This window comes from Paramacrobiotus metropolitanus, unplaced genomic scaffold (assembly GCF_019649055.1).
Source record: "Paramacrobiotus metropolitanus isolate TYO unplaced genomic scaffold, Prichtersi_v1.0 Parri_scaffold0000005, whole genome shotgun sequence".
NCBI lineage: Eukaryota > Metazoa > Tardigrada > Eutardigrada > Parachela > Macrobiotidae > Paramacrobiotus > Paramacrobiotus metropolitanus.
This window is the reverse complement of record NW_026570225.1, coordinates 1,621,252-1,648,948: the sequence shown is the minus strand read 5'-3', so window position 1 is coordinate 1,648,948 and position 27,697 is coordinate 1,621,252. Positions and strand designations below refer to the sequence as shown.

Below are 27,697 nucleotides of genomic sequence, written 5' to 3'. Positions count from 1 at the left end.
ATAAATTCTCCTTAATAACCCTTCGCAATTTTCTTTGCCGGCGTCGAAGAAACGATTTACTTTAAGGGAAATCGCCTGGTACAGAGGGTTATTCAGCCAAGTGTGGACACTTTTTGGGAAATTTCTCCTTAGCCGTCGCACGCTCATTTTACTTTTTTAAAAATTTTATCAGGTAGCCACAACATCCAGTCATACTTTAAATTCAATCGAGTCACGATTTTCTCATCCTGAAGCTCAGGAAAAAATTAAGTTTGTCCCCCCCATGTTGGCAACAGTTGACCAGTTCAGCTACAGGAAATGGATTCCCTTTATTCAAAATTCATCTAAAATTTGGATTTTCGCCATAACCCGTTGAAAACCTGTCGGGGGTTTCGAACAATCCTTTTTCTGAAGGAATTACTAGTATTAGAGGATTGGGAAGCTGCATCCTTGTTTACTCAGCAGTGCTCCCGGGAGCACGTCTCGGGTTCTGGATGACTTCTTCTTCCCTGCCAGGCTTGATCCGTGGAGCGTCTTTCTCGACCAATAAACATTGTAAACGGTAGAGAAAGACTTGTTTTACAACTTTAGTTTATGGAGGGACGGAAAGGATAGCTATAGCTGCGTGCATAAGAGTTCGCGCAATGGGCATGGCTCCTGCGGGTCTCTTCCTGTTTTCGCGTTTTTTCCAACCGTCCTACCGCAAGAACGCGCAAGAATATGAAATCGTTCTTGCTATAAAAAATATTCGGATCGTCGTTTTTCGCAATTAAAACCATGCAGATTGGAAATATTGACGATCCTTTTAAGGCCAGGTGACCGAAAGCCAAATTTTGACTGGTCAAGGGTTAGTAGTCGGCGACTTTTGGTTAACAGACAATATCGCGAGCATTTTTCGCTGGATTTTCACCAAAATTTGCAAAAAGCATTCAGATTAGTTAGTCGTCATATTGAGATGCTTATGGCATCATTTCTCTTAAAATGAAATTTCTAAGGAATTTTTTTTCGAAGTGTCCACACTTGGCTGAATAACCCTCTGTACATGGTGTCAAAAATGGGATACATACGCTAAAACTTTCGCTTTCGCACACTCCGAATCACTTTTTTGTAATACATTATGTTATTCTAAAGCTAATTGATTTGTATACATTGTTGTGAAACATCCGGTTGCCGAGATATGGCGTACTAAACTTAGTGAAAAGTTTATATGCATTGTCGTGTACCAAAAGTTTGGTAAATAATTTTTAGAATTCATTTCAAAATTATGGGAAAATGCTATGGATCTGAAATTGGTTCACTTTCGACTTTATGGCCATGTGCCTTTTGCAGCAAAATTTCAAAAGATCGGGTAATAATTAATTTTTTTGACTTTATGGCCTGTGCCTTTTGCAGCAGAGTTTCAAAAAGATCGGGTAATAACCAGACTTTTGGTACACGACAATGCATTCAAACTTTTCACTAAGTTTAGTACGCCATATCTCGGCAACCGGATGTTGCGCGCGCAAAAGGGTTTTCAGAACAATGTATACAAATTAATTAGCTTTAGAATGACATAAAGTATTACAAAAAAGTTATTCGGGGTGCGCGAAAGCGAAAGTTTTAGTGTATGTATCCCATTTTTGACGCTATGTACCGGGCCATTTTCCTTAAGTATGTATATGAGGCTGTTCGAAAGTGTGTAAACCGCTTATCTACAGAGTAGATCATTTTTCAAGTAGCCAACACTTTGAACGAAGCAGTTTGCCAGCTAGTACTACAAGTATTTTCTACGGAGCTCATCCTTATGATGCATATACATGTATTTAATCTCTTTCTCTCTCTTATCAGCTCAGTTCACAGCGTGTATCAAACAAGACCCGTGCACGGAGGTACAACAGAAAACAAACGCACATCAAAAGGCCCAACGGCAAACAGTTGCCAGAAGATCGCATGACATGAAGGAAATCCACAAGGTGTTCTCTCCGCGGGACATTTACACAACGCAAACAAAATCATGTGGGAAAGCGACAGTGAATGAAAGGTCGCATTCCATGGTTGTCTCATTAAAATGCGGAGACGCACGCACTATGCGCCGCCGTCGCGATCACGGGTTGCGCAACAAACAAGTAGGGTAAGGTTCGTTTTCAACAAAAAGAGAAAACGCCGATTGATATTCAGTGTTATTAGAAAGAGAGTTAAAAGAATATCAATGGTATTTTTTCGTCTCACAGAGGAACAAACAGTGCCGGCGGGTGCCTTTTGGATATAGTTAATTACAAAAGCCAACGCGTGAGATTAAGCATCTATTGGCTGCCAAAACTATATACACTCCTGCCGTGCTACGTACGCTGTGCGCGCGTACACATCGCGTTGTTGTTGGCCCGTTGGGGTTGTATTGTGTGAGCGTAATTTTTTTGTGAATCCATAATGAGATTGGCTGATATGATCGACAACGGGGCCGCGCGCACAACATTTGACTCATCGCGGTCCACACGGCAGATTCCACGCTCTCTACGCAAGCACTGATTGATGCAAGTTTGTTGTAACAATGGCGCGGGCAAAATGAGCGATGATCGCTGCTCCAGAATAGATATGTACAAAAAGTATAGGAAACATGAGAAATTCCGTTCTGTGGTTTTCTCAGCTGTACACCGTCGTATAATCAGCAAAGGTCACGCTCTTCTTCGGTTCAAAATAACTTTGAGAGCTGGAGCGTTTTTTCAGTGCGGATTTCAAATTCATGGAGTAGGTCCGCTGAAAGGGTTGGCTGCTATTCTGTAGTGTGTGGGCGCGTGACATACTCGAATTGCGACGGCGCAATAAGGTGGACAGACGAGGTTTCTCCTTCTCCACCGGGGTGGGTGGAAGGGCGGCATGGGGAGGAACTGCTGCGGGGGGAAGAGGTGGGGTATAGATTTGGTACAGTCCGTCACGTTCCATCGAATGAGGATTCGATATTGGTGCTGTAAAACAAACAGTAAGATTATAATTAAAGACAATCGCAAAACAAAGCGCAAATCACAAAAAAGAAGACAGAAATTACTAAAACGTGAATTACTAGTATTTATTTAATGCTGTATCGAGTAGACCTTTAAATTTTCAGGTCGTATCTGCACAGTGCATTCAACAAATTCATTTAAATTTACATTGTAATACCAAAATAAACTGTCCATTGGTTACTCGGGACAAATTTAAGATGTCACGATCAGCATGCTTAAGCCGAATGAACTATGAAGTCAAACTGAAACTTAATTCCAGTACTGTACTAATAATATATAAGCTTGTTTGAGCTTATACATAGCAATGCCAAGACAAGCTGCATATATGTCAAAGGAAAATAAAAAATGTTTCCGAATTTAAAAAATAACCGGTGGATTACATTCGTGCGACCACTTTCTGCGTTTGTGGCATCGTAATCAGCGAGGCACGTATAATCATATTATGTGTTCCACATGCTAACCGTAATTTCGTAACGGACTATTCTCTTTTGTACGAATTCTATTTTGACCACAGTTACAACACCACACACTGCATATTTATCACAACAAACAGAAACACGTTATGACTTTCAAATTATACGTTTTCCAGCTTCCGGTTAACATTTCTGGGAAAGATTCCGTACAGTCATAATCTAATTTCTGTTTATCTATCACACAGAAAATTTCCATATTTATGGTAATCAGGTAGCAGTATGAGTGACCATCATTTGTTTGACGATTTGCTGTTCACGCATACGTACGCACATTGTGCATTTGCATCGCAGCCGCCGCTGAGCGTTGAACTTTTAAGCTACAGCAGGAACGCTAGAGAGCTATACACAGTGCGACCCTTGAATGATTACATCAATATTGTTCCACAAATAAAAAATACCAACGTTAATAATTTATGTTTGTATCTGGGTTAATGTCATAGAATCTTTTTGTAAATAGCATGGAATGTAAAGTCGTCTTGTGCGTTCATTACGTAACTGTATCACTAAGAATGGTAAGAATATAACGTACAATAAGTACTGAACAAGCTCATGATCAAACACTCAACACATTGTGAAACATGTACAAATCAGTAAAAGACAGACAATATGATTAATTTTAATTTTTACCCTTCAAATTTACGAAAAGTTTTTGATATATTTTTAGTTTTATTGGCATTTCCTTCAGACGTACTGCAACTTATAGTACATACTGGATAATGCGAAGTATTATCCGTTTCGCTGCATTGATCTTATGTGTACAATACTATGCATTCAGGCAATAATGTCGAATGTCTTTTGTAGAATTTTGCGATTGGATTAGCGAGATTATACAAATCAAAGGAAAATACTTTTTTACCAATCATCTGTCAACTTTTAATTGCCTATTGTAATGTTCTAACCAACTGTTGATATACGAGCGGATATGTAGAACATGATCCTAATTGTTAAAGTATTATAGCGGATAATGACTTTGTTTGTTAACAGTCGTGACAGTGTCACTAGCAGCGCCATGTTGGAAATATCAAGACTTGTAATTAGCTAATTACCGGAAATCGTGCGCGAGTGCTGGTGAATTGCAACCACAAGAAGTTTTGTTACGCAATTCCGTAATAGATTATACCAGAACGCACACCAAACGCGTGAAGGAAATGCCTCCTGACTTACTCCTTAGAAAACCAATTTAACTTCAAGTTCTGCCAATCTAATAAGCTAACAGCCTTACAAACAATTATGACAAAAATGACGTCGCTAATTACTCGAAAAACAACTTTGATATAAGTTCGTTATAAAACTTTCATACATATCTTAAACGAAAAATTTGTTAAATTTCATTATTCAGAAAAGGAAGCCGAGGACACGCCCGTACAGTAATATACAGCGGCGCATGTGTAACAACAGCTTACCGGAAACGATTGCATTTTTGGCGGTTAACACCGGCGGTCTGCCGTGCCCACTGCCCAGTGACTGCACATTCACCCCGCCCGTCCCACTAATAATCCTCTCCGGCACGACAACCACGCCACTCCCACTGCCGCTATAATCCGGCTCGGATGTTTTTAAGGTGGGAAGTATGGTAACATTGATCACAGGCTGGACACCATGGGCCGGTTTAATGGAGAACTCTGGACCCACGGTAATCCAGCCGTTCTTATCGTTTTCCTTGAAGCTGTTGGATCGTGCGCGGATCTTGTACATGGGCGGCGAATTGGATGACGCCCGTGCCTCGCGCACATGATGGTCAGCTGAGGTGGGAATGTTGACACGTACCATGCCAGCGGTGTTGACGACGTTGTTGTTGTTGTTGACGACGGCGCTGGCGGCCGGCGACAGGCCAGCGCGCGACCGATGACCAGGTAAGCCGGCACGGAAACTGTGTCGCAAGCTGTCCGCGCCGCCGCTGACGTTGTTGACGTTGGCATTCAGGTTGGTTGACGATGACGTTATCCCGTTGGCATCCGGATAATATGCGGATTTCAGGTAGCGTTCAAATAAATCAGTGGGTGAACGGCGGGATTTGTCGGGTTTGAATTCCGGATTGAGACTAGACGTCCGAGTGGGTACCGCGGGCAGCATTTTGCCGGTCGCGGGAGTTGGGAGATCGAGGCGTTGTACGGCACCGGAACTGTCTCGGTACAGATGCATTCACTAATCCGTAACACTAACCCTAAAATTAGTCCATACACCACACAAAACAAAAAAAATCAACCAGTAGTTCCAAAGACAAGATAAAATGTAATATCTGCCCACACGTTGCGGTAACCTGGATGCTATGAAATCTCAAGTAGCTTAACGAAAATAATAAATTACGACATGATTGAGGGACAGTTTGCAGTTTTTAAACACACTCCGCACACACGCCACTCGAAAAAATAAGATCATAAAAAATTTTGTTGTTTGCTTGCGCGAAGACTACTGAGTACGAAGAATTGTATGATTCGCTTGGCGTTTTTCGGCGCAACGGCAGCAGTGTGTATGTACGGTATCTGTGTGTGCTTTGCTGTTTAGCTGTTGTTGTAATACCCTTGACGCATCGTATGCGTAGCCGGGCCGCGCGCTCCTTGATTGGCTGATCGGGCGCATTACGCATGTTGATTTTGGCATTTTGTTTTCTTGTAACACCGCCGTGCGCTTCTCTTTTCTCCAATTCGAGCGCTGGTGTCTTATCGTTTAGTATTGCCTGGCGCATTTTCTTTGAAGAGAGAGAGAGAAAACGTAGTAATCGCTTTAATCGACTGCGAGTGTTTTATGTACACAAACCCAAAAACCGGCTTCCGGGCAAATTGTCAGCGCTGCAACTTAACCGACTGTGCAATGCTATGCAGTGTGTGTAGAAAGTGTGCCGTTTTGATAGTTTTTTGTTACACATAGCAAATACAGATTATACAATTTTATAGTCAAATGTCTGCCGTGTGCTCGTGCAGCTGCGGATAATTCATTAAAAATAAAACCGCAATTCTGTCTCCAAGGTGCCCGGCATGTGCAGTGGATCGGATCGGCGGCACTGGAAGAAAGCCGCTTTTGTGTGGGGGACGCATTAACTATGGTCAAACAGATTAACCAAGCCACTTAAGCACGCAAATGTTTTATTTAACCTTCATTTGCTTACCAGGTTAAATCACAGACAAACAGCTTTCGAGAGTGCTGTTGATGATTTCCGGCAGTGTTGTTGCGCTCTCTTTTAAAGGCAACAGATGTGGAAAATCGTACAGTAAGGACTTACTGATAAATACTAAGAATTCGTGGTCTTTATAATTATATTTGCCAATTTACCTTTGTTTTCTTTACCTTGTTCAAGAAAAACGTTTTATTTAACACGATGTTTTTCCCATAATTTTCCAGGATATGACGAATTTCCCATCACCACCACGCCCTGTTGAGTTTCGATTTTCGACTTTTCCCTCTTAGTAAATGATATGCGCTAATCCATTACCGGCCTGTAATTTTGTCTGTGACAAATCCGTCAAAAATGCGAAAATTAACGACATGAACAGATGTTATTATTGTTCAACAAAACGGTCTTAATGTCAAAAAAGTTTGCTAATAGCTGCTGGGCATCATTACTTTGCATGCGGAGAGAGCGGCTTTATTTTAATTGTCAAAATTCGGAGCACCACATTATTTGTACCGTGTACAGCATGATATTGTTGCAATTGTACGATCACGTGAATTTGTAGCATGAAAAAAGCTCTGGTTTAAACCGCTGACAAAGATGCCTGAGCGGCAAAATTATGTAGTCATCGAAATTCCGAAGATGATTATGATGTCACAAATCTTTGCCGAAAGATTACACACAAACTGTGAGAACCAAAGAAGCAAATATCACATTAAATATCACATATACAGTAGACGAGCATTTGAATTGCTATTACCAATATTTGACTAGATAAAATGAATATTAAACAACATTGTCGAATTATTTAAAAATTATCGGAAGCAATTTTTATGAGGCTGGCAAAGGGTACACCAGTATGCGGCGTTGCACAGCTAGGTATCTAAATCTAATGGCTAAACTAATGAGACAAATTATTTAGTAAGACTGAAGGTTAAAAGGAGCCTGAGAACAAAACAGTAATTTTGCTAGAACCTTTAATTACGCGCGTCCACATTTTTGGCGGTAATATTACCAATGCTACAGACAATTCGCTCACACAAATATCAAATAAATTATGTAACTTGGTATGGTATCCGAAGGTAATTACATCGTAGCCTAAATAGTCATCACATTCAGCAGCGATGCTTGAATTTCCCTCGAAGGATTGATCGGAAAATAATTGCAGCAATATAGCACGATTTGCATCAATAATGGGAATTCTTTCTGTCGATAAATTTTTGTTTATATGTAAGCGATATTGCACAGCTACTATTAAGGGTAATAAATTACTTTTTGATTAATTGCAGGTAGAATGAAAAGTGATATCCATGATGTACGACCGGATTTTATGCGTGCTTTGTGCATTGTGCTGTGTGTACCGCTTCTATGTACTGATCGAGTTTTTCCGTTCGTTTCCTTGAAGCTAAACATATTCATAACTGGTTAATCCGCAGTGCATAATAGATTAAACCTGCTGATGTGGTAACATTGGAATTCGTTATAGGATTCAAAAATCGTTTTTAAAAGTTGCTGACATTGCATCTCCACTGTAAAAATTTCCGTTTTAACTTTTGCAATGACATGAGTGCAAACTAAAGGCGATGCAGTTCTCAAAAGAGACCGCAATTATTCCATCAGAATACAGAAAACTGTTTTTATGTATATAATACCTCACTATCAAACTTTGATAAATAGATCTTTATATAATAGATCTTTATATGTATAAATAGATCTTTATATATGTGCTATGATAATTTATCCAGATTAATCTATCTACAGTATATATATCTGTACCTATATGAATGTTTCTCTCAGTCGCAGCCACTGGGAATTGATTGATAAATAATAATACTTAACACAACCGTCAGTTTGTGAAATATAATCATTAGCGTTGTTTTTGAGCAGGACTACTGGTAATCAAAGACTGAGAAGCCTTACTTTGAAAGCGTCAGTAACATTATTTGTAAAAGTACGAGTACTAGTCCAACACAGTACTCTGTACAACATAAAACTGACGGTTCAGCTTCTAAATCAAATCTTTACAAATTAAATTTTGCTGATTCGGGAAGTTTCCCTTCAATTCTTCGGAACGGAATAATGCACTATTATCAATTTTGACAATTTTTCATGAAGGTTTTCCAGGATTATTTATAGAAGTTAGTCTGCTTGAAGTTTGTTAAAATAAATTAAATTACAGCAGCCAAAAGTGATATCAGCATAATTTTATGCGCACGCATTTTTGCATATTTCATTCAATATTTCCTGGTACAGTGTATTACATTCGTGTTTTTGTAGGTAATATTTTTATAATTCACGTTTACAAATTTTAGGGGGGGTTACGTATATATGTGTGCTCTTCAAGTTTCCCTGGGTGGTTTTTAGCGAAAATTTTGATCGAAATCGTGCACAAAAATTAACAACATACTCGTACAAAACATTCTGTTTCAAAGAGACTGGAAGGGTGGAAAGAAGGTATGGAGCAAATTTTTCATAGAGCTTTTCACATATACTGTACAAGTGTGGAACTTATGTAGCAAAGTTTTCGTCGGTTGTGTTTACTGCTACTTCAATGTTAAGACTCCGCTACAATTAAATTATAAATTTCTGTAGCACAGAGTTCCAAAATTTATTGTTTCCGGCACAAAAAAATTAATTTTCGGTGCCAAAATGCAAATCGATTCAGCCTACACGGGAAGCACTGGTCGCATACCCCCATAATGTTGGCATACATATATAGTACGACTACGGATCGTAGTACAATACCAATGCCGTCACCACACTGACTTCAAAAAAGGCACCCGGCTGCACATCTTACTTGTAAAGAAAGTGCCTAGATTTGATCAATTCATACATTATCATATGCTAATAATATACGTGGACACATTTTGCGCGGGATAATAGTGCTCATAACAGCACTATTTGAATGATGATTAGTACCGCAAACGCCCACTCCATAATTTAACGCAGCACGTAACCGACCAGTTTGTCGTCGTCATTAATCCATATATATTTCTATTTTTGCCTTAGCGCCATCATACTTCAGAAAGCGTTGACAAAGCACAAAATGCCATAACTGCATGTAAAAATAGGTAAAGCGCCAATGTAAATAAAATCAGACCATCTGTATATCGGAAACAGACACATTTTGTGACCAAATCTAACAATTATCGCCATGAATCAGTGCGGTGAACATATGCACGCACCATGACCAGCACACAATATTGTAATAAATATCTATATTGATAAATATTATATCAGAAAACGTATTTTTTGAAAGGCTCTCTAGACTGCGGTGCCACTTCAGCAGCGGTACTGGTAATAGATCAGTTCGGGCCTGACAAAGCGTCCCTCTTGAAAATCCTGATCGTCGAATCGAATCCGTTCGTAGAAGGAAGCCGGTCGAATGCGCTCATTGACCACGGGTCGCTGATTGCGCTTCAACGGCATCGACGGCCGTACGTACGACTGCACGATCATCTGGGATTCGCGTAGCGACGCTGTAATGTCACCCTCCGTGATTTCTTGTACCGGTTTATTCCGGAACTCGGCCACCAGTGCTGTTTTACTACTGGTCTTTACCTTGCCCTTTTCGTTCTCCTCCACGGTACTGAAATAGTACGGTCGCGGACGATACGCCGCGCTAGCATCCGAACCAGTCGGTGCCGCCGCCGCCGCCGCCGGTGAGCCGACATCGGGGATCTTCGGCGCCATATAAGCGCCATTATTTACGCTCTCCCCGAACACATCGTTCATGGAGCAGTAACGCTTCATCCGTTCCTGGAAGCCGTTCGTGCCCAGATCCGCTTTGGTAATCACGGGATGCTCGCGACTAACCACGTCGTCCTCTTCCTCCTCGTGGATATTCCACTCGTCGTCGTCTTCCGCGCCTTCGATACTGTTTTTGGCCACGCTACTCTCAGCCGGCTTAGCAGCTTCCGATTCCGACCCCTCCTCGGCGGCAGTGACCTTGATGCCGGTTTTACCTCGACCGCGGTTAACTGTATCGTAGTCTTTGGGTGGCAACAGAATGGGATTCGTATCGCGGGTTTTTAATCGTTCTTTCAGCTCCATAGCTAGTTTATCGGCGTTTTGCGCCACCTTGTCCAGTGGAATGATGTGATCTTTGTTCTCGGTGGATGAGGTCAGTGATAAGGGCCGCTTGCCCTTCCCGGTCTCGCTGGTTTCCGGACTACTGCTGGTTCGGCCGGAACTCTGGCCGTCGGACAATACAGCCGCTCCGCCGCCGCGACTGTTCGGTGTGCCGTTGCGGTACTCGCCGCCGGGGGTCGACTGCTGCAAACTGATGGGATGGAGCAGGCCGCGGCCACGCAGACGCTCTTCGATGGCGGCGAACCGTGTTTGATTTTCCGGTCGCTCGGCCATGACGGCCAGCTGGTGGGTTAGCAGTGTGGCCGTTTTGGATGAATCACAGCGGTACACGTGGATGTGCACCGGGCAGTGAGTGGCCGGGCTACAAACAACGTAATTAAATGAGCCAAACAAAACACTGGAACATCATGACTACGTGTGAGTGGCGACTTAATACGATATAAAATACAAACATCAAAAATGTCGACATGATTTCAGATGGTTTTTATTCCATTAATTTATCTAGGACGAGCAGGAATCTACCATCAAAAGATTCTCTAACACCACCTTCGAGTTTTGACTTGGTCACCACCTTTCACCCCTTTAGCAATAGGCAGTAGGCACATCAATATGATCAGGCATCAAAATTTTTTACAATTTGCAAAATTAGTAGCAGGTACCAGAAGTACGGATTACTGAGAAGACCCTTGACCATCACTCAACTCAATCTCACCGTGTTAACTATAGCAGACGCTCAGTCAACCATTACCAATTTCATTTGTCTGATTTACTAACACCGTTGCTCATAATTAGCCAAAAATGCTTTTTGTGTGAAAATTAAAGGTTGCCATGAATTACTGGATTAGCAATATCAAACTCACATAAGTTTTTAAAACATTTTCTGGAAATACATGCATATATCCGATAAATCAAAACATAAATTTCCAACCACGTGCACGTGCAAAGCGTCAAAATTATCAGCGTATACGTACACGCAATACCAAAAATGTTCATATGAATTTGAAAAAAGTACTTATAAAATCCGCTCCTGTGCTACCAGTTACCAGCTACCACACGGGAATATGGTCACATATTATCATAGGTGACCTAACCATAAGAGTACAGCCAGATTCCGCTGTGCCTACGCTATGGTGCGCATTCTGAGTCTATTTTACAACAATTAAAATATCAACGTAACAAATTCTGATTGATCCTTGACTGTCATTTACACGCCAGGGGAAATGGTCAAGTACACTGAGTTTTTTTTACTTGAAGATTAGCAGAATGGTGGCCACCAAATCATCGTACGGCGGTTCTCCCTGGTAAGCACATGTGATGCAGTGATGCGGAATGCTGTGTCGCAAAGTATCCGTTTTAACATTGTTGTTGTTCCCCTGCGTCAAGCCGGTTCGGGAGGGCGTTAGTGCTTGTCTACTGACATTCTGAATGATTTTTAGGCCCTTTGCGCTCACCTGAAAAGTAAATTACATGCATCATTGCCACCTTTTAATCGAGCTGTCAACACGACCAACATTTTCTTATTATTTCACAGACGTGAATTTCTGTGGAAAAATAACTGTAAATATTTTTGGGACTAATAATACAATACTGCAAAATCTTGTGTATGCAGATAATCCACATCTACGAACATACACTCGGCAGATTGGTGTTACATATATACAAGTTTAATGGATACGGGAAATTTATACCGATTAATTAATCGTAATGATACATCCATTGTGTGCTCAATCTGCATAGTTGTAAACGGTGTCACAGCGTATTATGTGCTGCATTTCCACTTAAATGTTCCACTCCGCTCGTCTTGAAACAATAAAGTTAATAGTCTTAGTTTGAAAATCTCACTTTCCAAGATAGGTTGTACGTGAACTTTCTCCTTAACAAATGACAATACAATTAACAATTTACAGTACACTTCTGGAAATACAGTAGAGACCGTATGGAAATCCGCTAGCGTAGGGCATAATGCAGCGACATGTTTTGATACGCATAATATGGTGCACAACTTAACACTTTCAAATTTGCATACACGATAAAAGCCTGTTGACAGATTTACAGTAGATTTAGAAGAAACAGTTCTTTCGAGCGGTGATTTGATTGGATATATCATATGCCGTATCACTTTGTAGCAAACTATCCAACAGCAATAACAAACATCGATGCCGTAATATCTGCGCTGCGCACGTGCGTTACAGGTGTCCCATATCAGCATATCTGGGACCCGCAGGCCATTGCCATTTACCAACGTAATTATTAGCATGCATAACCATATGTCTATACGCAAAATATTACTCAATTATTTCTAATAAAGGAATATTACGCTTAATTAGGTTACGGAATATTATATGATCGTAATACCACTCCTTTATGACCTACAGATATGTAGTCGCCTTTTCTGTATTGCATTCTGTGCCGAACAGAATGGCTGTGTTGCGATTGTCCGCAATGGAGAGTATGAGCGTTGGTCTAGTATTGTACATCTTTTGATTTGCTTCGGTGGAGTTCGATCCCAAAAAGCCCAGCCGCAAAATTAGCTTCATACTTTTGCTACTTTATGTTGTCCTTGCAGTTAATTGCTATATATACGTACTGTAGTTAGAACTATGAACTATGAAAACCGCATCACAAAGGTCCAACAGCTACCCTAGGTTAAACTTATGTGGAACATAAAGATGTGATGCCGGCATGGTAGCATCTAATGCAACACCCAGGATCTGCACAATCGGTCTTCTTGTTAGTTCTCTGTTCAGTGCAGGCAGGTCACCGCCGGTGATGACTAAGTAACTTTGAGAAGTACGGATTATCGTAACATAAAATGGATACGGAATCAAAGTCATACGTTTAAGAACAAGGTATTGCATCTATCGTATGCAGCGAAAACATCTCAAAAAATAAATGCTTAAAAAGAAGTGTTCCTGACTCGCCATTATCCAACCGCAGATTTCGTTTACGGTTAACAAGACTTCAGAACATGAGTGCTACATAGTACGTATTACAATGTCAAATTAAAACACTTTAGCCGGCATGGTGCTTTAGTTACCGGTCTGCGTTTTCCAGGATGCCTCACACTGGTAAACTATTCCGACATAAACATGCTTTTATCATAATGAATCTTTTCAGATTGCTGCACTTACTGTATACAATAATTAAATTATACATTTTTCGAGACTGGTTTAATTTATTCGCATGTAGCGTACCTGCAAGGTGATTTTGGGTGCGTTAGCGAGAGGTCCATTTTCCATGAGACTGCGCAGCAGATAGTGCATCGCCGGATAAACGAACTCGTGTCCATTATTATGATCCCGAATGACGGAGCTTTCTTTCGCACCAATAAAACACACATAATAGGATGAGCGCTTAACAGCGGGATTATCCGTCTTGCGTCCGAACGGCATCCTCAGCGATTTCTACACACTGAGCAGGATGATCCTCAAATCACTTTAACTGTAACTATCCAGTGCATTAATTAAATCGGTAAAAAAGTAGCTGATGGCGCATATGCATTGCGCATCTCATTACCCATGTAGAGCACGCGTTCATATACTACAGACGCATGCCATGGCTGTTGTGCACGATTGATCAAAGTCACATCTCTTTTCGAGCCAATTGAGTTTAACAGCAGTCATAAATTGTACAACCAAAAAGGCTAAAAAGCGCCGGGTGTCAACTGCAGCCGAAAAAAATTGCTCGGAAATTGAATAGTGCCCAATACAACGACAGATTGGCTTTTTCGTTTATCTTTCACCGTCGGTTTACTGCGGCCAGGTTAATATCACGCGATTCGGGATGTGTTGATCGGTGTTTGTCTAACTCACAACTAGTCGAGAGAAACAACCCCTGACGAATAAATATCCAATTTAGCCATTTAATAAACTGTGAATGGTCGACCCGAGTAAAAAATGGCGCGCTTTTGTCGCAGTACATATACACAAGAGTGTTATGTATCGGCGAGGGGCGGAGTTGACGTTATTGATCAATAAAGCATCACGCGGCGTTAATTAACGAAGAGTTTACTTAAAAAACCCCGCAGTACGATGATCATATTGCGATGCAAGACAGAGAGAGAAATGGCTGCAGACAGAAAACCCCAGAGAAAGTGTCTTTTTTACCGGCTGCAACCTGCAGGGCAGTACGATTTGTATTGAGCGATTTCTCTGTCTCCTCCTCTCTTCGCTTGTCTGCAATGGAGCGCAACAAGAGGTAAAAGTGTCATAACATATTTACACTCTTAGGTCGATGTATAAGGTATTTGTTCTCAATTTATGATGCTGGCGGAGAGTTTGAGATTATTTGCGCATTGAATAAACGGAGGAAAAGTCTAACGAACTATGTACAATATGCTATACGGAAACAAGCTTAAATATTAATGCCATCATCTCGTTGCAAGAGAGCGAGAGAAAGAGATGTGCGTGCCGGCTGTATATTGTTGTGTTGTGTACATGTTTGTTTCGCTAGTCAACCAACGATAAATCACCATCGTCAGATGAGCACAATTTGTATCGATAATACTGAGCTCTAACCACATGCCAAGAAAATCCGAGTTTTTTTGCCGGTTTTATGAGAAATACAGCAGTTCGATGGTGTATTGTTCTAGTTTCGTTTTGCCGAGGATCATGATTACGGTGGGTGATTAATGGTCGCGATTAGTACGGCGCAGTGGAGTCACTTACTGACAGTTGTGATCGGAAGTGTTAGCAGTGTCACACCATCTTGACCTGTGTGATGCACGCTGCTCGTACACTCCAAAGCTTTAGAATCCGCTTAAAGGGCAATTATAACCATGATGATTGGACTGAGTTGCTCGTGCTATGTTTTTTAAGAAGCAACTAAGGCTGTAAAAATATGCATATTGTCGCAAGCGTCATTGGCAGTTCGGCAAATCTTGCGCGAGAATTTTACAACAAGCACAATACTGGCTTCGCGGACACATAAAACCTCAGATTTGAGGCTTTTGAGCCTTCACTACAGCTCCCATTGAAATAGCGGGAAGAGAATATATATCTGAACCGCAGTGCATATCACAAAATCAAAACTGCCATGCCGGTGACTGCGGTGAGGCTACGACGTTGTCGTCCTTTGTTTAATTTTTTAGTTGCGAACAAAATGTAGGGAGGTAAACATTACCGAAAATAACGGCATAAAATAATATAATTACTTACCGTGTTTTAATGAATTCGCCCAAGCTCCGTACATATACCACATGCGCGGTTATGATATCCCACGGCAAATGCTGCACAATTAACACATGTAAAAATAATACAGATACATAACGAGGCGGATCGTTTCTGTAATCTCACAAGTCAATGACGCCTAACGAAAAGACTGAAATAAAAATTTGTGGGTCGCAGAATACACAGAATGTGCGCTTGCACTGCGACTCTCCTAGAGTAGGTAATTACAATTCGGGGTTATGACGTTAGGTTTTAATCATATCTGTAGATAACTGAAGGAATCAAGGAAGGGTTCAACGGAAATCTATAGTTAACTTAATCCTGTCGATTTACTATCACCTATGGTATGCAAATGAGCGGTGCAAAAAGATCTACACTGTTGAGTCAAGGACACTTTAAAATAAAAATAGCTGTTACAAAGGCGTGTGGAAACATGAATCCATTATGAGTTGCCGGGCATCACCCAATTTTTCGACTCGGCGCCGGCATACACGTTTTCGAGTAAGTGATTAAACCAAACCATTTCGTGCGTGCTGTCATCGCCTGACAATATTCAAAATGAGTCTAATACAAGTGGACATAAAGAAAATGAATTATTTGAAAACATTCACACACCTGGCTAAGCAACAACAATGTGATGATTGCCGATTCGCCAGTGTGACTGTTCTTCCCATGGTACAGTATGTACAATTTTACCTGTACGGGCCATAATACGGCAATGGGTGTGGTTGCAGTGGATCAGCTGGTCAAACGACTTGACATTTTGCGACTCATAGGCAGATGCACAATACTAAAAAGTAAAAAAACGTAAGGAGGAATGTTATAATAAATAAATCGGTACCAATATCCGGATCCTGATTTTTTACATGACGGCTAATAATGAAACAGTATTATTTTGTCATATATGTAATACACGGCACTGGCTGAAACCATTACAGCTATTATTACTACTTACTGTATTTTTGTTGCAACCTGCACGGAGCGGTGTCTTTTTAATTCATTGTAAGCACATTGGTTGTGCATTCAGCATTTAACGTAAATTCTGCAACAGACGGTACGCGATACATGCGCAATACCAGTGACCTTTAAACAATTCATACCTAATCTAATAGTTTAGACGTTTGTCGGTTGTTAAATCTAAGGCGAATTTAGCAAGATGTGAAATACATTAGTGTAATTATTGCATAAATTGTAATTATTGTAATTTTGAAATGTTGGGTTGATGATCTTGTATCAGTGAGTCATTCAATAAATTATTTTTACTGCATTATTGATATGTAGCTGGGGAGTACCGGTAATGATTTTGATTCTTGTTGTGTCAATGTACACGTTCGGAACAATAGCGCGATATTTCTAGAAAACATAGTTAATGCGTGTACCAGGCAAGTTTTTGAAAACTCAGTACTCGGCTCGTATCGGATGCGTTTGAAGACTCTATAGGGATCCTAAACTTTATAAACCAATCGCCTCTTAGGGAATTCTACAATTCCTGGGACTCTCCGCGGACTATTTCCGGCACTGGCAGCAATTCCCAACGCAAGTTCGTCACAACTCACAAGTACAATACTACTCGTGGTCTCGTACTAGCTTTTGTCGTGAGCGACCCTGCAGCATTTGCTGCCATGATCAGCTGAGAGCGGTTTAATAGCCGGTTGGTTTAAAGATTTGCAGAAATCCGAAATTACGAATCATCATACATTCTAGTTCTGTTGTAGCCTATGTATGCACTGTAGCTGGCTGGCTCACTCACTTAGAGATTGATCATTATTTTACACTTTAAAACCAGGTTTAGATTAAACTTTCGATATACAATAACGTTTTTGAATTGAGATTCTATCGCTCGCAATACAGGCGCACTTTTTATCAAAGAGAAATCGTTTGCAGTGAATCGAAATAACTACAGTAAGTACTTAACTGCACGCCGTACGCGTACCCATCGCGAAGTGCCTGGCAGATTTGGTGTTACGGTAGCAGTAAGAAAGATGATCGTTATCCTAGTCACAATGCAGTCCTTGCGAAATTTGCTTGCGTACACCTGAATCAGTTGTGACTTGTCTTCGAATCCGTTATAGTGGTATCTTTTGTGAATCCGTGCGTTTCCCTGACGTTAGGATTTCCCATTTTCTGTCACTATAATGAACGGGATGGAGCCAATACTTCTGCAGCTGCGTTACGGGATTCCCTTGAATCCGCTTCCAGAACGGCGGGCTCGCGATCAGTTTCTTCCAGTACTGACTTACCTTTGAAATATCGTTGCATGTTTTGGGTATACAATTTAATGATAATTTTGTTGTCTTGTTTAGCATGCACCTGTTCGGGTTCACAATCTTTCAGGAAAAGAACGCACGGTAAATACGTACTCGGAAAATGTTTGGGAACTACCGTCTTACGCGTTAGTTCTGCAATTTATCGTATAAATATTTTGCTGCTTCTTTAGTTTGATCATTGCTGTATGATGTTTCACGGATTGACTGAAATTGCTTTTATGTTCATAATTCTTAGGGCACTCGTTTCTGTATTAATTTAGCGGGGAGCGGGGCTTCCAACCTTTGTAGAAGTAGAGATAATAATGGAGAAATTATGTTTTGTTGTCGCTGCTTTACCTCAGATCCAGTTAGGTACATGTATTACTCTGCACTGCGTACGTTTAAACTATTTCTAGTTATACGTTTTTGTTTTTTGCACTTTTTCTTTTTGCAGCTGCTTTTTTGGCTTCTTTTCAGTTGGCTGTAAAAAATGCCTTGCGATATTTTCCACCGCATCTGCATAATACGCTAGTAGAGGAATTCGCGGAAGAACTGGACACTTACGGGCACATCTACATGTACCGATTTGTCCCCAAAATGCGCATGATGTACGGAATTGCATGCATCCGGAATTTTGGACATCTGATGTCTTTATTTTTAATTCTGTTTTAATTTCTTAGGGCTTTCCATATCCGTGATTATCCAGCTCGTTGTGAACAAGCCGCAGCGATAATGCTGATGATTTGCAACAATCTGGATCCGGCGGTTGCGCAGTTTCCCGAAGAACTGGTATGTAACTGGTTTGCAGTTTCAGAATTTTTCCTCACATGACGCTAGCTAAAGTGAAATAAAAGATTTTATCGAAAACTCTTTTCGTATAAATTGCCAGCCGTGAGCAATAAGTTCGATATGAGTATGTAATTTTTTTTTTGTGAGACTTTAGGCACCCCTTTCACCCCCGTTTGCTATAGGCACCCCCTTTTGCACTCTGTTTTACTATAGGCACACCTTTTCCATTAGATAATTCTCGCACCCCGTTTTTTTCCCGCGGACTAGAGGCACCCATTTTATTTTTTCCCAGATGATTAACAAAAAGTTTTTGAGTTTTTTTTTGGTTCACAAAGATTTTTGATGATCTGACATTCTGACATGATTAGGGGAGTTGGATGGGAGTTTTTGTGAATATCATGTTCTCTGGCATGTGCCCTTCCACGATTTCACACTGCCAAGTGCAGACCATTGGCCCGCATTGATTCGTGGTCGTTGTGAGATCGTGGGTTATCTTTGGATGGGATACTTGTTTACAGAACTGTCAGCCATTATTACAGAGCCCTATCTACTGCTGAACTCACATAAGTACTGTATACTACCTCGTACTATAGAAAAAATTCTGACTTTCTGCAAATTTTCTAAGGTCAAGAAAATTCGACCTTAAGACATAGCAACGGATAATAAGGGGGTGCCTATAGCTTTCGTACGCGACGGGGTGCAGCGATTAATTAATCGAAAAGGGGTGCCTATAGTCTAAGTGGGGGCGAAAGGGGGTGCCTGTAGATAACATGGGTGAAAGGGGGGTGCCTATAGCCATTTCCAATATATTTTTTACTTGTATAAGTATGTATGTAAGTAATCATGCAGTTGGATGTCGTTTGAAATTTTGATTTCTTAGGGTTGTACAGAATAATCTGGTGAATTTGGTGCCACATCGGCATTCTAGAAGAACAGATGGGTACTCGGACAGTATTTCAGAATTCCTTTACTTGTTGCTTAATACAAGTAAATTGTAGATCACCTACGGAGGAAACGGGCAAGTGTTTTCGAACTGGGCACAATTCTGGCTGACCATGCAGTATCTTAGTGAAATGGACGAGACGCAGACGTTAGCCATTTATTCCGGACATCCCATGGGACTTTTCCCATCGCATCCCGATGCTCCACGAGCAGTGATTACGAATGGAATGGTCAGTTTCGCATTCTGGAGAATTGCGCATGATAAAACAAAGGCGGCAACCGCATTTTTCGATTATTTTAAATCTGGTGTTCATATTTGCTGATTAGTATCTCTGTAGGTTATTCCAAACTATTCATCACGCCCGGATTACGATCGCATGTTCGCTTTAGGGGTTACCATGTACGGTCAGATGACGGCCGGAAGTTACTGCTACATTGGTCCGCAAGGTATCGTCCATGGAACCACGGTGAATATGAGGGCGTAGTTTTTGCATTTGACCACAATGAGTGTATAAAATTATCTGTGTTGTTAGTATTTAGTAGTGTGTTTTTTTTCGTTCATTAGTTGACATTAATGAATGCCGGTCGGAAATACCTGAATGTTGATGATTTACGCGGAAAAGTGTTCTTAACATCCGGTTTGGGTGGAATGTCGGGAGCACAGGCGAAAGCCGCGGTGATTGCAGGTTGTGTGGGAATCATTGCCGAGGTGAGTGATTTACACTCAATCTTCGTACCTCATTCGGAATATACTATGAGCATGAAGTTCTTCATTCGCTGTAGGTTAGCCGAGAAGCCTTGGCTAAACGCCACGGTCAAGGTTGGCTTATGGAGATTACGGAAAGCGTTGATGAATGTATTGAAAGAACCCGGTACTCTCTTATTTGATTCTGGGAAGACTTGTTCCGGTAATAATTTAACGAAAGATCTTCTGTAATTTTAGATGTGCCGTTCGTGAAGGCCGCTCTGTAAGCATTGGCTATTATGGAAATGTTGTCACTTTATGGTATTCATTCGAATGGAAAATATTTATTCAGACTGGGATGGTGGTTTTTCAGTTTAAATACTTTTCAGGGAGAAATTAGTTGAACTACACGAAAAAACCGGAGAAGTCGTCGTGGATCTCGGCTCCGACCAGACATCGTGCCATAATCCGTTCAATGGAGGATACTTCCCAGTGCAGGTGAAATTTCACTTCTAGTTGATTGAAGCTGGTAGCATGCGGTTGACGCAAGGTATTCCTGTGTAGTTAAGTTATGAGGAGTCCTTTGTAATGATTCAAGAAAATCCGGAGCGTTTCAAAGAGCTGGTACAAGATAGCTTACGCCGACAAGTGAATGCCATTAACTATCTCTCCCATCATGGCATGCATTTCTGGGATTATGGCAACGCCTTCCTGCTTGAAGCCGGTCGTGCTGGAGCGGATGTTTACCGAAACAACTCGAAATCGGAGTTTGTTTATCCTTCTTATGTCCAAGACATCATGGGGTAACCTGACAGTTATTTGCAGTAATTAAGAATTTTTGTGCCAACTGAAAGAACGGAATGAATGCAGGGACATTTTTTCTTTGGGATTTGGTCCATTTCGATGGGTGTGTACATCCTGTAATGCGCAGGATTTAGCGGTGACTGATGCCATTGCATCAGAAGCGTTGACGGCCCTTATGGAAGAGAATGGTAAAATTTATCTGAATAACTCTGAAGAAAATTGCATGAAACATTTGTTCCATGGTCGTTATTTCTTTTGTGAGTCGCGTGAATAATGCCGTATTTTTATTAATTGGTAGTATCGTCTGCTACTGCTGCTCAGTACAAAGATAATTTGAAGTGGATTCGCGGTGCGCAGAGTTATCGCCTGGTAGTTGGTTCGCAAGCGCGAATATTGTACGCTGACGCCGAGGGACGAATGACGATTGCCGTGGCCATTAATCGTGCCATAGCCCGCAAAGCCATTAAAGCGCCAGTGGTCATCAGCCGTGACCATCACGATGTGTCCGGTACCGACAGTCCTTTCCGAGAGACATCTAATATCTATGACGGATCAGCCTTTACCGCCGACATGGCAGTGCAGAACTGTATTGGAGATTCTTTTCGGGGGGCGACATGGGTCGCATTGCATAATGGAGGTATGTTTTAGAAATGGAACTGTATTCTGAACAAGTGAAAGACCGGCATCTGTGGATTCATAGGCGGCGTTGGGTGGGGTGAAGTGATAAACGGTGGGTTTGGGCTTGTTTTGGACGGTTCTGAAGCAGCGGAGAGACGAGCCCGGACAATGCTTCATTGGGACGTTAATAATGGAGTAAGTTGCCTATCTGATGGACTTAAATTGGGCACCAGTGTAACAGTTGATGGCGGATTTTGCAGATTACACGTCGTTCATGGGCTGGTAATGCGAATGCACAGGACACTATAAAACGAGCTATGCGACAAGATCCGAAACTACGAGTGACGATTCCGGCACCCGTTAGTGACGATATTTTGAAGAAGTTGGAATCTTGAAAGAGTTGGGTTTTATAAGTCGGCGAACGTCCCGCCTTGAACAGCACAGAGTATTCTGATTCTATCGGTTTTGTTTTTTAACACGGCGCCCTTTCTTGCAGTGGATAATCTGACCGGTAAAAATACAGCCGTTTTAGTTCACACAGAATAGTTCCTCTTCTCAACGTGATAGGACTTGAATGCTTCTATGGCACTACCTGACACCTGTGGTGTTAATAGAAGTAGCTCGCTCTCCTTGATGCGCTACGGCTCGAGCAAACCAAGAAATTTAATGAGTTCTGCAAACATGAAACAGAGCTTTGCGGTAACAGGCAGCACTCAGTCACTACTGATATCAAATAAACCAAACCAACTGACACCGCACGCGACAATTAGGATCAAGTGATTTAACAAACAGAATCCAACAACCTACTTAACTATCCTGCACCACATAGGTCGAGTGAAATCCAATAAGGGACTGAAAACCAGCTTCCACATTCTCCTTTACGCACGTCATGAACTTATTAACCTTACCGTTTAATTTCATGCATACAAGTATCGCAATCAGCAGTGATCTCCGTTGTTATGTATGCAGCTGTATACTTAACAACAGAGGTCAAAAACGGCAAATAGTTGTATGATAGCGCGCGGTGGAATGAAAATGCGTTCCTATTACGATGCTAGTTATTAAGATGCAGGCCAGAATTACCTTCATCAAACTTCTTGGAGAATTCCACCGGACGTGGTTTGGGCATACCCAGACGGGCATCGTTTTTCTGTTTTCTGCTGTGGCGTTGGGCATTGTACATCCTTGATGCGGCGATAAATGAACGTTTGGAAAGCGTTAGGGCTTTCCGGTTTGCCTGCGAGGTTGCTCATCGGCAAGTGCACAGATTACAGACTGGACACAATACGTGTACCGTCGTTGGAGGACACAACCACAAAACAGACCGCGCTGTGCCTAATCATTAATATTATGAGCAATAATACGGTTTATCGGACCATATAAATGATATAATTACGGAACGCTCGTAGGTCTACTGCTTTATCAGTACATCTCGTCCCCGCACAAAAACGCACATGTAATGTAACAAGTAATTTTAGTGCAGTATCAAGTGTAAAAGTGCTGAAAAGCTGTCGTGTCATTCATTCACATTATTTTGGTTTTTAAGTGCATTTGTGCAGTAATGATATGTGTAGGTTATTTCGCACGGCATACAATGCCTGTATTATTGCCTGGATTGGTGCTGAAGCAATAAAATATTTGTATGTTTTACTGCTTAATTATTCCTTCTGAGTGACCTTTGCATACAATAAGCTTTAATTGCAAAACGTTTCCCCTGCTGATTTCCATTTAAACTACACATGTTTTCTGGGAACTACGCTGAGTAATTGTAATTTTCGGTTCTAATTTGTTATGTATGTTTTATTATTATTTAATTTTGGGTACAGCAGTTCTTGATTTTTTGAATCCATAGCTAGCACCACTTTTTGCTGCATGCTGAAACAAAGAACTGCAAAGACTTTACGAAGGCTATGGAAAAAACCGAGTATCCGAAGAAATTCAATAGTACACGGAAGCAAAACTAAAGCGCGAGTTAAAAACGGCAGAAAACCGTAAAAATGCAGATTAAGGTCACCGAACTGGTGTCTTCCTACATATTTATTACGGGTTTTCTTTGGTTTGGAAAAATGTACAGTACTTTATCGATATAGAATTGAATAGAAAGTGGAAAATAAAACAACTTGCGTTTCTGTTCGGTACGGCAACTCCGTGTTGGATAAATTTGAACCGATTGTTTCGGCCAAGTCCCCAATTTAAAATCAGATCACCGCAGAGGCTTATTTCCGTACTTTGATTCCGCAATACTTTGGTATTACTATGTAAATTATACTTGAATACTTCCTCGACTGTGCCCAGTTTCCGTTGTGCATGATTACAAGGTGATGCAGTGCACAGTGATAATATGCAGCCAGAAAACAATTCCGCCATGTTAAGTAAGAATATTTGAGAGATTACTTGTAGTCATCCAAGTCTGACGGATGTCCAGCTATGCGGCAGTGCGAAAATCAGATGCACCTTTTTCAGAAAAAACACATCCGTACTTTGCTATTGCTTTATTCGGCTAGTTGTTTCGAAAATAGTGTTCTGCCAAGTTACAGCTACTGAGTGGTTTTGAACGCAGAATATCGCTTTGACAACTGACAAACAAGAAGCGATGTTAACTCCTGATTTTGAAGCCACTGCACATCGAAAGGCGATCGGGCTTTTCTACTATCCGAACACTGATACCCATACTGTCTTCGAAGATTATAAGTAATTTGCAGACAAAAGTACGGCAGCAGTTCAAGATGAACCAAATTATTTAATGTAGTCCACCGTGACGTGTCATAACCGTCGATGTGCCATAACGGATTTTGCAATCATTAGTACATACTGTACTCATACTGGAGAAAAACCAATTCCGTGCAGCACAACAGAAAAATGCAATTAAAGCCAACTAGGAAAATGCACTTTGGCGTGCATTGGCAGACCGGAGCGCAGCTTAGTCGCTTATAATTAAGTTTTGCAACTGCTTTTCAGTTGTTCTTGAAAAACCTCCGAGTTTTGATTAAAGTATTTTTATAGTGAATCAAAACTTTTGTAATGTCTCTATAACTTCAAAAATGCTTCCTAGTGATCCTAATTTGCCCAAATGTCAAAATTTGATTTTTCAAGGAATTTGCAACTGATGCGTGCTCAAGCAAAATGAACCCTTTCATTTTGTGCAAATTTGAACGCATTTCGACATAAGCATGCGATCAGCAATAATGCTTCCCCTCTTTACAAAAAAAAAATAACTGCCGACCTGACACGTCGCCCTTGTCACCATGAATCAGTAACACTTGTACCCGGGTGGTGACCCAACTGAAAAAAATTCGAAGGAAAGCTCACTTTTAAGTCATTTTTGGCCTCTCCAGAACTCCCTGAGAAGAGATTATACCGAGTTTAGACCTTTTTTGACTATTTTCACTGGCACAATGCGTGCGCTTGTGCTGCATTATTACTACAAATTTGAGATAGCACATGTTACATGACATTTTTACTATATGTTTCAGCACAATGATATTTTACCATATGTTTACTATATGTTTTTGACGTTGGAACTCGATTAACTTATTTTAAAGTGTAAAGGTTGATAGTTAATTACAAGCCGTTATTTTGCGGAAGTAATAACAATCGAAGCCGATTTTTAAAAAAATTATATTCAAACACGAAGATGTGCTTATTGTTAGCTCAAATGGCTAAAGTTTTGTGGAACTTTTTTCGGACAAAACGCGCCCTATCCTGAGAAGAAAAAACTTTTCGACACCGGAAGTTACTTTTATTAAATTTAAGCAAGATGCGCACTTATCACAAAAACTCTTTACAGTTCTTTCTGAAAATGTTTTTTCTTTAGTCTGATCAAAGTTCAAGATTTTCGAAAATACAGAATAGTTCCGATTTGTTTGAATTTAGAAACTATTTTCCGAAAATTGTTCTTGAAGAGGCGAAGAGCATTTTTGAACTTACTGCGCTTTTCTTTGCTCTTACCGATTCTGCGCTTGCAGTGCTCCCACACTGATTGTGTGCACATAAAAGTAAGAAAATGCTTTGTAAAAATGCGCTGTAATGCAACCGTAAGTATAAAAATGCGTTATTTTACGGTTTTGTTGCCAACCCTGTAGTTTATAATTTCCCCTCCTCTTGATAGCTTTTGCCGTACCCGGTACAAAGAAATAGAGGAGCAGGTAAACTGCGTTTTACTGGGTCATCTTTAACGAAAACCAGGTTTTATTGTTGCCGTTTTGTTGCGGAAATGTTCGTTTGCGAAAAGCAGAAACTTTCCTCTCCAACAACACGAATCATCAGGCGCTTTTGCTGTGTACCTTTACCACCGAACCCAGATTTAAATCTTATGTAGTCGGTGAACTGTCAAAGCTGCCACAAGCGTCACTATGGCGTCATCCTGCCAAAACTGTTCCAAAATTTAGTCAGAGATGGGATTTTGGACTTTTGGTGCGTTATTGGTGGAGTATGGAATTATTACAGAGGAATTATACAGAGGGGTTGCACTGGACAATAAAAGAATAAAAGGGACATTGTTGTCGGAGAAGTAATAAGTATTCTGATTATCAAGAGCTAAAGACTGAGTTTTGAATTCCAAAAGAAAATATCTGCTTGCTGTTTAACTGACTAAAACGGTTTGTGAGATCAACCTTAACATAAACAAAGGGCTTCGCCAACGTCATACCACCAAAGTAGAGCCAAACAAGCACCAGCGATGTTTGCCTTAGGTTAAGTATTTTACGGCAAAACTATCTTCAGTGATAGCCCTTTCAAAAGGCAGTTGGCAGGGCTATTAAAGAAATGTTTGCTGCAAACCTCAAATTTTGCGGTGCTCCCTTGAACCTCTGATGTGTCCTTTCTCTGGAAAGGTCACTTCAGTTTTACTTCCTTGTATGACGTTATTTCCGGTTTCCTTATATGGCATATTTTTCTTTACTTCCTTGTATGACGACATTTACTTCCTTGTATGACGTCATTTCTTACTTCCGTAACGGACACAGACAGACAGCACCTTTTTAGTTTTGTCTGAATTAGAGGACCTCCGCTGCGCTCCGGTCGACAAGTAAAATTTTCTAGAAAAGGGAGCAATGTATAACAAAATCAAATAATACCATCAACTGCGTACAAAAAGCAAAACCTTTCTATCACATTCCTCGAATCATAATTACAACCACCCTCAGCATCGTGCAAACACCACTTCCGGCGTTGCGATTCCAACATTGCAGTCACTCCATTGCGATCCGCAAACAATGCACAACAACGCACAGGCGCAACTGACCATGCTTAATACAGCAGGTCTAGCATGTTCAAAAGCCTTGTTCATCCCAGAGAGCAAAGTCCATTGGATCGCCAGCCTCAAACGGCTCGAAATCGCTCTCTGCTCCTGCTTAATCAGGCCACTTAGAACCTAGAGTAGAAAACCAGGAAATCAGGTAATATTAATTTTTCTAATGCACCGAAATTATCGGCCAGCACCTGTTCGGTGGCATTCTCGTCGTATTAAGTGGTTACCTCTTCCTCTTCCTGTTTCACAGGATTTGCGACAACCGCCTCGTCGGCCTGATCATAGTCAGGCGGACAAACCATCGGAAGTGGTCCGGGCATTTCGGGGTCGCCAGGGTCCATTTCAGTTTTAATTTGGCGTCCAACTGCAGCTGTATGGCAACGCATCCATCCACTATCGGATTGCAAAAACCTTCGCCTATCCTTTGATTTCGTACGCTTACGCGTAGTCCTTACGCGTAGTATTTCGGTGTTGCAGGCATCTGTGTTGCATTTGACTTTCCCGACGAGAAAAGGACTTCTGACAGAACGGACAAGGATACGATTTGACGCCGGTATGCCTATGCT

General features: G+C 41.1%; 3 protein-coding genes across 11 annotated transcripts; 1 reads left to right on the top strand and 2 right to left on the bottom strand.

The window, feature by feature from the left end:
• Positions 1 to 1,768: 1,768 nt before the first annotated feature.
• LOC129580945 (uncharacterized) lies at positions 1,769 to 5,874 on the bottom strand. Its single transcript, XM_055471717.1, has 2 exons — positions 4,834 to 5,874; positions 1,769 to 2,921 (listed from the first exon to the last, which is right to left on the bottom strand). Exons 1-2 carry the CDS (start codon positions 5,570 to 5,572, stop codon positions 2,599 to 2,601), a joined length of 1,062 nt encoding a protein of 353 aa, XP_055327692.1. The 5' UTR covers positions 5,573 to 5,874; the 3' UTR covers positions 1,769 to 2,598.
• Positions 5,875 to 9,503: 3,629 nt separating this feature from the next.
• LOC129581001 (uncharacterized) lies at positions 9,504 to 17,909 on the bottom strand. Of its 6 annotated transcripts, XM_055471814.1 has the most exons (7): positions 17,733 to 17,909; positions 16,755 to 16,841; positions 16,496 to 16,589; positions 15,788 to 15,858; positions 13,826 to 14,035; positions 11,880 to 12,082; positions 9,504 to 10,992 (listed from the first exon to the last, which is right to left on the bottom strand). In XM_055471814.1, exons 5-7 carry the CDS (start codon positions 14,021 to 14,023, stop codon positions 9,822 to 9,824), a joined length of 1,572 nt encoding a protein of 523 aa, XP_055327789.1. In that variant the 5' UTR covers positions 14,024 to 14,035; positions 15,788 to 15,858; positions 16,496 to 16,589; positions 16,755 to 16,841; positions 17,733 to 17,909; the 3' UTR covers positions 9,504 to 9,821. The 6 variants fall into 6 exon arrangements, with proteins under 6 accessions (XP_055327789.1, XP_055327790.1, XP_055327787.1 ...); XM_055471815.1 differs by lacking the exons at positions 16,496 to 16,589; positions 16,755 to 16,841; positions 17,733 to 17,909 and adding an exon at positions 14,738 to 14,806 and having other exon boundaries at positions 15,788 to 16,283; XM_055471812.1 differs by lacking the exons at positions 16,496 to 16,589; positions 16,755 to 16,841; positions 17,733 to 17,909 and having other exon boundaries at positions 13,826 to 14,078; positions 15,788 to 16,283.
• Positions 17,321 to 22,419, top strand: LOC129581000 (urocanate hydratase-like). 4 transcript variants are annotated; one of them, XM_055471807.1, is made up of 16 exons: positions 17,321 to 17,339; positions 17,872 to 18,027; positions 18,103 to 18,147; positions 18,523 to 18,653; positions 18,726 to 18,834; positions 19,833 to 20,006; positions 20,115 to 20,243; positions 20,342 to 20,485; positions 20,560 to 20,648; positions 20,720 to 20,782; positions 20,851 to 20,959; positions 21,026 to 21,264; positions 21,332 to 21,453; positions 21,564 to 21,902; positions 21,966 to 22,078; positions 22,144 to 22,419. In XM_055471807.1, the coding sequence occupies exons 2-16, from the start codon at positions 17,935 to 17,937 to the stop codon at positions 22,276 to 22,278; spliced, it is 2,034 nt and encodes a 677-aa protein (XP_055327782.1). In that variant the 5' UTR covers positions 17,321 to 17,339; positions 17,872 to 17,934; the 3' UTR covers positions 22,279 to 22,419. The 4 variants fall into 4 exon arrangements, with proteins under 4 accessions (XP_055327782.1, XP_055327783.1, XP_055327781.1 ...); XM_055471808.1 differs by lacking the exon at positions 17,321 to 17,339 and adding an exon at positions 17,477 to 17,701 and having other exon boundaries at positions 17,911 to 18,027; XM_055471806.1 differs by lacking the exon at positions 17,321 to 17,339 and adding an exon at positions 17,477 to 17,701.
• The last annotated feature ends 5,278 nt before the right edge of the window (positions 22,420 to 27,697 follow it).